At 36.9% G+C, this 10,370-nt stretch overlaps 1 protein-coding gene across 1 annotated transcript in view; it reads right to left on the bottom strand.

The window, feature by feature from the left end:
- Window positions 1–1,899: 1,899 nt before the first annotated feature.
- LOC117790666 (acetylcholine receptor subunit alpha-like 1) overlaps window positions 1,900–10,370 on the bottom strand; it is a 33,875-nt gene continuing 25,404 nt past the window's right edge. The window contains exons 4-8 of the mRNA XM_034630170.1: window positions 8,473–8,653; window positions 5,298–5,758; window positions 5,024–5,235; window positions 3,493–3,800; window positions 1,900–2,106 (exon numbers count right to left, since the gene is read on the bottom strand). Of these exons, the coding sequence (XP_034486061.1) occupies window positions 1,900–2,106; window positions 3,493–3,800; window positions 5,024–5,235; window positions 5,298–5,758; window positions 8,473–8,653 (1,369 nt within the window). The remainder of the gene's footprint in view (window positions 2,107–3,492; window positions 3,801–5,023; window positions 5,236–5,297; window positions 5,759–8,472; window positions 8,654–10,370) is intronic.

The raw sequence follows: 10,370 nt of genomic DNA, 5'->3' as shown, positions 1-10,370 counted from the left end.
TACTTTTTGCTTTTTCTCGCATTTGCATGAAAGTTGTGCGAATTTTGTGTACTTTTCGCTTATTATTTACTTAAAACACATACACATACACATGTATGTGTGTGCATGTAAATTGCATTCCTCACTTAATTTGTTGCATACTCTGCGGCGCTCGACAACGCCCAATGGCATTTGGCTGTAGTTGTTGTAGTTTTTTGTTTTTGTTGATATTACGCGTCTTACTAAAGTCCTTGGGATTTTGTAAAGGGACAAAAAACAGTCGAGATTACTTGATGAGAATAAGCCCACTACATCTATTATGTACTTTTTAATAATATCGCACTGCCAGAGCTAAACAAATAGATCGACAAAATGAGATTAATTGAAAAAAGAAATTTTAAATATAAAAAAAAATATATTTGATTACAAAAGTATTTAATTGTTATCTACAAGTGTTAACAGAATTTATGCTCTTTACTGTTGTTGTTGATTATTACATAAGCGAATTGCGCACAATATAACAAAGTGCCATTTATATTGTTAATTTTTATTGATATCTCATTACTTTTGCTTTTTGTAAGTTTGTGAGTGTTTTTAATTGCATTGTCTTAGTTTTGTGTGAAATTTAATATCTATATATATTTAAATATATATGTATATGTATATGATCCATACATACGCTTGTTAGATATACAAATGGTAATATGAGTGTGTATTTGTTGTAGTAAAAATGTGTGAGTTTAAAAATTTGATGTTTTTTTTTTTAACAACATTTAACTAAATTTATTTCAGAATTTCGCGCTTCATTTGACCAAGTTGCCTTGGGGCAAACTTTTTGGTTTGTTTTGTAATATTAATGCTCTTATTAATTTTAATATTAATTTGCTTAACATATATGTAGCTTAGCTAAGACTAATTAAGACTTATGTGCTAATTATGTGTAGATTATTACATATAATTTAGTTACTTATGATTTAGGCATAACTAATGCTAAAACCAGTTTGAAATATTATGCAATGCATTTTGCATAATGTTTATTTTGTTGCTTAAAATAATTCGAAAATATGCACAAATAGATAAATAATTCAAATTGATTACGATAACATCTTTCAGACACACCCACACACACACACACGCACACACGCTCACGTATACTGAAACACACTGAACACATGCAGTCAATAGTTTTTGTTTATGCGTTTAAAATGCCATTTTAAAACATTTTGGTATGTGTATTTGTTGTTGTTCTATTTTGTGAAACTTTAGAACTTAAAATCAACAAGGAACTTTTTGGCGCTCAAAAATACAATATAACTTACAAAAAAACTATTTTTTTACAACACTGGCGCTGCTGCATTGTGCAGCACTGCACAACCATCCCAACACCTATGCAATCATCGATACATCTTTTGAAAAATTACTAATTTAATTCTCTGTATCAACTCTGGATTAGCTTAGCCCAGTTTCTGTCCATTTCGCACATACATATGGATTAGTTGATTAGCCACCATAGGTATAAACGTTATCCAACACTACAGTACATGTTTTGCATTACTTTACATACATATTTTGATCAACTGCTCCAAAACTTGCACTTGCTCGATTAATCGTATTTTGTTCCTAATATTTCCAATGTTCGCTTCGCTCCGCCGATTACAATGGGTTCCATGAGCTGGTCATTACCTCGATATCGATATCGCTATCATTATCCAGATCGCTAGCGGCAATAATACTACTGTTACTAGTGTTGCCACTGCTGATTCTGCTGCTGCTGCTGCTGTTAGTGTTGTATAACGCAGATGATATGCTCATGGTGGTGCTCATTGTATATTATCCACGATCGTCATCGCGTGCGGCGAACAGGGTTCGCAGCGAGCTGATGATTAAATTCCACCAGCCTGCTGCGAACCCAAGTGGTCGTTATAAGGAGTTTTCACTGCCCATGGTCAGCAGCTCGATTTTTTTCTTTGCAATTTTTGAATATAATATATCAATCGGCTGCGATTGATCGTACAAACTTGGCGCTTGCAATATAATTAGCGCTGTTCCGACCACGCAAGCGATTGCGAAAATCCAAAGAAACATTCGATCCAATACCATGGCTACGTATTTCCAATCCTCCTCCACCTATCGTTAAAAAGCATACAAGTAAAGATAATTAATAGGTATTAATTGACTGTAATTTGAGTTAAAATCGAAATGTAAAATCGCTAAGCCAATAAAATCGATATATCGACGATAATCTAGGTAAAATTAAACTTTGGTGCAATTTTTACACATAAGGTCGTTTGATTTGTGAGCAAACTTCAATGATTTTGTAAATTTTTCATTGAAATCGACTTGATTAACTCGAGTTGAAAGTTGAAAATCGCTTCAATTATCGCTTGTCGATATTTCGATGTATTTCAACATCAGTACACTAATGCTCTTGCCAAATATTTATTTGCATTTAGATTGAATTAAATAAATTTATTTCAGACGTTTGCTTACGCAATTTTAGAAAAGTTTTTGCTGTCGAAAATATCTAACTAATTTAAACTTAATTTAAATAGTTGAAGTTTTGTCTACTTATCAATGCAACCGCAATGTATTTTCGAGTTGTGCGCTAAAATTCATTAGCAAAATTACTTGAATTTGGTTATCGATTTGAATTTGACGGTAAAAGTTGAGTTAGAAAGTGGAGCTGATGCTGGGCAACACCAGAATGTGGCCACAAATGATTGCAAACTTGCACTCTGAATCCGGAATTGCGCTTTCCGATTGCACAAACAACTCAATCACTCAGCCTGAATTCAGCTCAACCCACCAAACGTGACGATGGCCCCACCAACTCCGCCACTTCTCTCGAATTATCCCCTTTTGCAATTTTTGATTAGAGAAATGCAAGCAGTGTGATTCGTGCTCGTCCTGCATCCTTGGAACGTTGCAAAATACGGGTTATGAGGAGCAGACAGTAAACATATCGCGACCACGTCGTGCATGCTGCTTCTGGCCTGGCTAACTGACTGGCAAATAAGAATTGCCAAGAGGTAGAAATTGAATAATCCGTTTTGAGGACTTGATGATGTTTGCCATATTCCTCTCTTTAAATTTACCAACTGATTGGAAAATACGTGTATATAACAAAATGAAAACAAATATTTTGCACTCAAAATATTCAAGTATAAGTTATTGAAACAAAATATTTCAAGTATTATTTATTTAGAGAATAAATAAATTGAAGACAAATAGTTTGCACTCAATATACTCAAGTATAAGTTATTGAAACAAAATATTTCAAATATTATTTATTTAGAAAGGTTTTGGTTTGAGTCGTAGACCAAGATTTCGTGTAGTCTAGAAAATTATAAGTTTAAAAAAAGATTGTCAAAGAATTGAACTTAAAATATGTATTTTATAATAATTTTTTCCGTTTTTAAAAATTATGGGAAATTAAGTGAATATTAAAAGTAACTGTATAAACTGATTATTATATATGATTAAAGTACTCGAATATATATTTTGTCTACTTACGCTCTCGAATTTATCTTTGTTTTTCACATGCTGCGCTATGAAGCGAGAACCCTCGATGGTCTTCTCCATTTCCCTGGCATAGGGCCTCTCGAATGTGGGGCTGAGATCGGCGGCGGCGGCAGCAGCTGCAGCTGCCGCGGCTGCCGGACAACAGCCGGGACTGATGTCGCCATTGAGACCAGATGGACTGAACAGATCATCGTCAGCGCCTGGCAGTGGCAGAGAGGAGGGCAGAGGTGGATCACCAAAGCAATGGGCGGCAATTCCGCCCGCCGCCGCCAAGTCGAAGCGATGCGAGGCGGGTAAAACTGGAAGAAGAAAGAGAAATGGATAAGATGATAAGAGAAGCATTCAGTGAGTGGCTCAACGAGGATGCAATAATAGCATTAGGTAAATCAAATTAGCAGCTATTTTGCAGATATTTCCTTCAATGTATTCCCCCGTTTTTATGGCCAAATGCAATTTGTAACTCTGCTATATTGCCGCAATGTCCCTCAGGGCGGGCAGGACAAAGGGCTACTCAGTGCTAAAAGCAACAGTGGCAGAAACAGAAACAATAAAGAAACTCTGCAAATAGTTAACTTCATTCTATTTATTTTTGTATTTATTTGGCTGACGATTTCTCTTGTATTCTATCCCTTCCGCTTTCTTTCCTTGTTCATGTGAAAGGCAATTGCAGGAAAGTAACCGAAAAGTAAGGATGAAATCATTAATTTGGCAGCGCATTGGACGTTCAGACAGTGGAAAGTAGTCACCAAGTGGCTGTAACTTTGGTCTTGTGGGTGACGGCAATTGAATTGCCTTTGCCTTTGAGTGGTTTTACGTGTCGTATGCTTTATATTTAAGAGACTTCGCAAAATGAACTTATGTATAAACCAAGGCATAGCTATCTGTCAACTATTTGATTATAGAAAGTTTAAAGTCATTTAAATGCATTTTCCTTGATTTCCATTTCGTTTCCGTTGTAATATTCATTTTTATTTGTTTTAATGAGCTTCACGACAGTGACAAAACGATACAAAAGTAATTAAGAAGCGCATAATTCTCTTGCTGCAACTTTGCAGATGCTTTTGTGTAGTTTCTCTTTAATTGCCATAAATTATTTGCACTTCCCTCCAACGAGCAGTGAGTGGAAAGTCTTTTCAAATAGGGTACATATAATTTTCATGTATTTGCGTATATTTAAAAGGAAATAGAAATAAACTTGGCCAGTTTGTAAGTTAGTGGAAGTCTACACACTTAATGCGCCTGCTGAATCCACTAAAAAACAAGCATAAATTTCAAGGCGGCAACAAAGGCGGCACCTCAAAGCTTCCAACTTGCAGCTTACAACTTGCAACTTGCAACTGCAATTGCAATTGCAACAGCAATGCAAAAAGTTTGTGAACAACACTAAGTTTGCCTCAGGCAGCGGCAAATATAGAAACTTTGTCTTTTCTTTAAAGACTTCTTTTACTGAATATAGAAGCATGACCAAGACATTTAACAATTGTACTAGAGAGAGGGAGAGAGAGACGGAAAAGTGATTTACCTGGTATGCCATAGTCACCGCTGAAACGCTTTGTGTCGTAGTTGACAAACTTGTCGACGTCCGGCGGCAAATGAAAGACATCCGTGAGCACCTCGGGCGGCTGATCCTCTTCGGGATCCTCCTTCTTGGGCCGCTCGATGCAGAGCAGCTTCGGCAGGATTTGTATGAAAACTCGTTGCACCCAAGGCGCCATACGATGCGTTACGGGCGATCTACAAGAAAATATAGTTTAGTTTACACTATCCGACAGTGGAAAATCATGGCATTGGCATACCTAAAGTTGACATTAAGCACCGCAATGGTTACTACAACAGACAGTGTGACCAGCATCATAGTAAAGAGTAGATATTTTCCCAGCAGCGGCACAGTCAACGATGTCGGCGGTATAATTTCGGCGAGAAGCAGAAAAAACACAGTCAACGATAGCAGAATGCTGATACAAAGTGAGATCTTCTCGCCCGAGTCGCTGGGCAGGTAGAAGACCAGCACGGATAGAAATGATATTCCCACACAGGGTATGATCAGGTTGACCGTGTAGAAAAGCGTCTTTCGCCTCAGCGTCAGATTGAACACAATGTCCAGATATGGCTCCTCACAGCAGCTATAGAACTTCTCATTCCGCACTGCGGGCACTCTCATAATATCCCACTCGACTGAGATGTAATAATCCTGCAAATCGATCCCCACCTCAATGTTGTCCGAGTCGGCTGTTTGTTTCAAATGCCGCAAGTCCACCTGTGGAGTATAAATTGTAAAATATATTATTAAACAACAATTTAAATTGTAAACATTCCTATTATTGTTATTTAAAATTTCTTTCAGAAGCTTTTTACTTGTGAGATTAATTTTTTAATTGTTCTCAATTCTAAATATTACCATTATTTACTATTAATAACTGCTCTTTTACTTAATACTATTAAATAAATTGATAGCTTGGGTGATAAATAATAAAACAAATTTGCTTTGCTCTATTTGTTTTCCTTTTGTCTTTGATTTACGGATCAAATTCTTGACAATGCAACACCTGTGCGATTGTATTGCCATTAATGCTGATTTGTTGCCTCATTTTCCACCAATCGTTTCCAGCAGCAACAACAATAAGAACACGTAGCAAACTTGAGCAATATTCAAGTGTCGCTTTGGTCTTGTCAAACAGACGGCGCAATGAATTTTCAGCGGAAAATCAAAGCTGATGCTGATTTTCCCTCTGAATTTGATGTCAATGTCGATGTTGCTGTTGCTGTTACTGTTACTGATGATGGTAAAACGTACTCGTTCTCGTGTATTTTTGACAAATTTTTGACAATCGTCAATTGCGCAACGAATTGCGATTGCCTCGACTTCGTCTTAGATGGGAGATGCCAGTGAAAAACGAATAAAAATTGAGATGGCAGCTGTTGTGATAAGTTTCACTCACGTGTTGCCTTCTTAAACGTAATGACATTTACGTTTTACCATTCAGTTTATTTTCTTGTTCTTCCGCTTGTTGTTTGTGTCGATTCATTTATTTTCGCGCTTCTTTCAATTCTTTTCTTAGTTTACTTATGAAATATCTCTGTGTGAGAAATGTTATTCATGATCTGCTATTACTTATGGCTTTAATCTGATGACTGAACAAACACGTTCCATTTATTTACTTTATAAGTATAATATTATATTCCGAGTCTTATTTTTCGTTTTATTCTCAATTTCTCGTAGTCGAGAGCTGCGAATGGCAAAAAATCAATTTGCTTTCCTCAAAAAACACAATTTTAAATTACATTCCCATTCATTAACAGAGCACTGTTGGCTTCCCCAGACCATAGTACCCGTAATATCATTAATACCTCGTAATAAATTTACGCTGATGCTGTAAATTGACATGAGCAGAATTCAGAATAACCGACGAAATCAACCGGCAACAATTGTTATATATGGCCAGAAGGAAGGAAGGATAAATGTATTCTCCTTCCACATTTCAAGTGTGTCTCTTTCTCATTCTCTTTCTACCTCTCTTTGTGTTTGTGTATGAGTGTGTGTGTGTGTGCTTGTGCATCAAGTTAAAGTCAATGAAGCATGTTGAAGCTTCCGATGCGTGAATTTGCCTTATTTGGCAACTGGAGAAAAACAACAAATTGTACGTATTCCATAAGTAAATGATAAAAATGTGCTGTAATTTATTTTCTTGTTTGTCGCTTGTCCTTTTCATAATGAAACCAGCGCCACCTAGCGGCCGTTGTGCGGTGCAAAAGTTTTACGGCTTGAGTTATTTACTATAACTAATTAAATATATGTAAGGTAGATCTCAATTAAAGTCACTATAGCAATAATTACAAACTTAAACTTTAAGTTTTGTTCTGTTCAAAACATGCTAGTAAAATATAATTAGATGTGATATTTTATTGCTATACTTTGATTTTTCACGGTTTTCAGGTGGATCTCACTTCTAAAAATTTTTGCGAACTAGTTTCAGCTTAAAGTTTTATAAATTTGAGATTGGAACTAATTTCAGTTTATAAGTTGCGAGAAATATTTCAAAAGTAGAATAGATTGAACTTTAAGCTGTGTCACTTTTAGAGAATTCAAGTTCAGTGTGTAGCTAATTCGTTGTATAGAATGTCATGTTTTGTCACTCTGCAGTTTGTTGTAGCTGCTGCTTCGTTTGACAAACGAGTCCCGAAAAGTTTTCAAAAGGCGTGGCTGGTTCATTAAACGCAGCTGCTGGCTGTTATCTTCTCTACGCACACTCACGCAGCTGTGCCAACTGCATGTGCGAGTGTGTGTGTGTGCGTGTGTGTGTGAAGTTGGGAAAAGGTCTTGTGATTTATCACATGCCAACGAACGAAACGTGTCAAGTGTACACAAACAAAATGAACATTAACAACAGTATTGAAATAAATATACGTATATAACAGCTATATGAAACCAGCCTCAAGTGAATGCTACGCCCCATAAGAAACCTTTATGGCCGCTTTGCCCACACTGGAATATAATAAATAAATAAAAAACGAAGCGAATAATCAATTATCGGAGAGTGAGTATTTCTTTTGTTTTGCCCGTTTTCAAGGTCATCACTCCAATTTCGGAACAAGACACCCAGACACAGTCGAAGTCAATTCGTTTTTCTTTTTGTTAAAACATGTTTAAAAAGTCGTTTCTCCACACACACACACACACACACACATCCAAACACAGATCCGTATGCCACGCCTATCAGCTGCCATTGAATTTACTGATTTAATGCTTTTATAATCGACTTAAACGTTTGATTAGCGTTTGATTAGCAGTCAGTCAATCAGAGCCAAAACCAAAGCTACATCTTATGGTGCTCGTCTTGATGGATGGCTTACATCTGAGCTCTGCCAGTTGCTTTGATTGACAGGCAGTTTCAGGATCAGTGAATATATGTATTATCTGCTGGTATATATGTGAAATACATATGTATTTATGAAGTACTCTGCCACACTTACCATATAACCATCGTATGTCCATGAGCCGAACTTCATGAAACATGTCTGCTCATCGAATGGAAAATATTCGACATCAATTTCACAAAACGATTTATAAATGGCGGGTGGTTTCCAGACCACTTTTCCCGTGTGGTGCAGAATTGCTTTAGTCATTATTGTCACTTCATAGTTGCCATCGGCGCTGGAATATTTAAAAAGATTCAGAATAAGTTGTATGTCAATAATTGTATAAAGGCAATAATATTTAATCTGATAATATTTATAGGTCAGTTCATATGTATTTGTAAGAGCAAAACTGTAAAACTATTTTTTCAGAAAATTTACTATCGGAAAATCTCTTAATTTAAGTAAATTTTCCAGTTCTCACCTTGCATACATTTGCATTAATTTGTTGTTAGATAATATTACAAATTTAACAAAATAACAACCCTATCTCAGGCTTATTTCAGGCCAAATTTAAAGTTTCTGAATAGATTCTTAATCCAAAGATCTTAAATCTTCATATTTGTTTAACAAGAAACTGTCAAATGGCAGTTTCATATGTTGAATGTCTCTTCTCGTAAATTCGTTGCGGTTTACAGCTTGAAACCATATCCATCTCTAGGATTTGAGTGAAAATCTGTAAACTTCGATTTCCGTCTTAATTAATCCTTACAACTCTTTACAACTGTATCATACAGGGCTCCATGTTCGTTGCGGTTCTGAGTTTGTTTCAAATGTGACATCAGTTTGTGGTTTTTCAGGTTTACAATTTGTCAACTTGGTTTGGCAATCGATTGGGTTCTAATTAATAATGAAAAATGGCTTCAATTTCCTCATTTTAACTATTCAGGTAAGTCACAGCAAACTCTCTTTAAGCGATTTTTAAACTATTCCCACATATATATTTTTTTAAATTAAATCGAAGTTTGCAGAAGTCTTAAATCCACATAGCTTATTTACTGGAAACAACCACTACTCGTATTCAGACAGTCAGTGGAAACACATTACCATTTCCGGCGGCCATATTAACTTAACACCATAAATCTCAGCGTTGGCATTACATTGCGGTAGACAGAGGCTCGGTTCGTTTTTTTTTGGCTGCCTTCAACACACGCCCCTCCCGGCGATCCCCGAGACCACCCATTTTGGGAGCTCTCATGCCATATACATGCGAGCATTTCTATTCCCAAAGTGCTATGGCTTTGGCTTTGTTTTCTTTAATTAAATGAATGTTGTTGACAACTTTATTATCAGCTGAACTTTTGTGAACCCAAAAGGCACCACAACCGTGCCCCCCTCCCCCCTTCAGAGGGCAGAGGGCGCAGGATCTTGGCCTGCCACAGCCACTTTAATTCTATTATTGTGTATTACTGAGACAGCTTACAGTCAGAGTCCCAGTCGCTTGAATAACATATATATTCGTATTATACAGAGATACATACATATATACTTGAATCTATGATTCTTTTTCAACTGCTTTAGTTTTCAGATTCAAGCTGACGACAATTGCGTGGAAATCAAAAGAAATGAAATAAAATTTCATTATCTTTCATTAGATTTATAAAAATAGAAATGGCGCACTGAAAACGCTGCCACAGTCAGTACGCGAAAGTTTATGCCAGCCTGCGGATTGGCTCTGTCCTCGCCTCTCCTCGCCTCATGTCGCCTCATCTCGATTCGGTTCGGCTTTGGATTTAAGTTTGGAGCGGGGCGAGATACAAAGATGGAACTCCGTGTGGCGCACAGATTAACGCGCTGATAGTCGCAGCTGGCGCCGGCGGCAGCATCAGCCGAACCACTATGAGGCTGACACTCATACGCCGCGTTGTCCACTGGGAGTGTGTATATGTGTACGTCTGTGTGTGTGTGTGTTTGTGTGCCACCGCGCACCGTGAAGATAATGGCTGCAATTGTGG

The sequence above is a fragment of the Drosophila innubila genome, assembly GCF_004354385.1.
Source record: "Drosophila innubila isolate TH190305 chromosome 3R unlocalized genomic scaffold, UK_Dinn_1.0 2_E_3R, whole genome shotgun sequence".
NCBI lineage: Eukaryota > Metazoa > Arthropoda > Insecta > Diptera > Drosophilidae > Drosophila > Drosophila innubila.
Note: the sequence above shows the minus strand (reverse complement) of the source record. Positions and strands in the feature narration are given on the sequence as shown.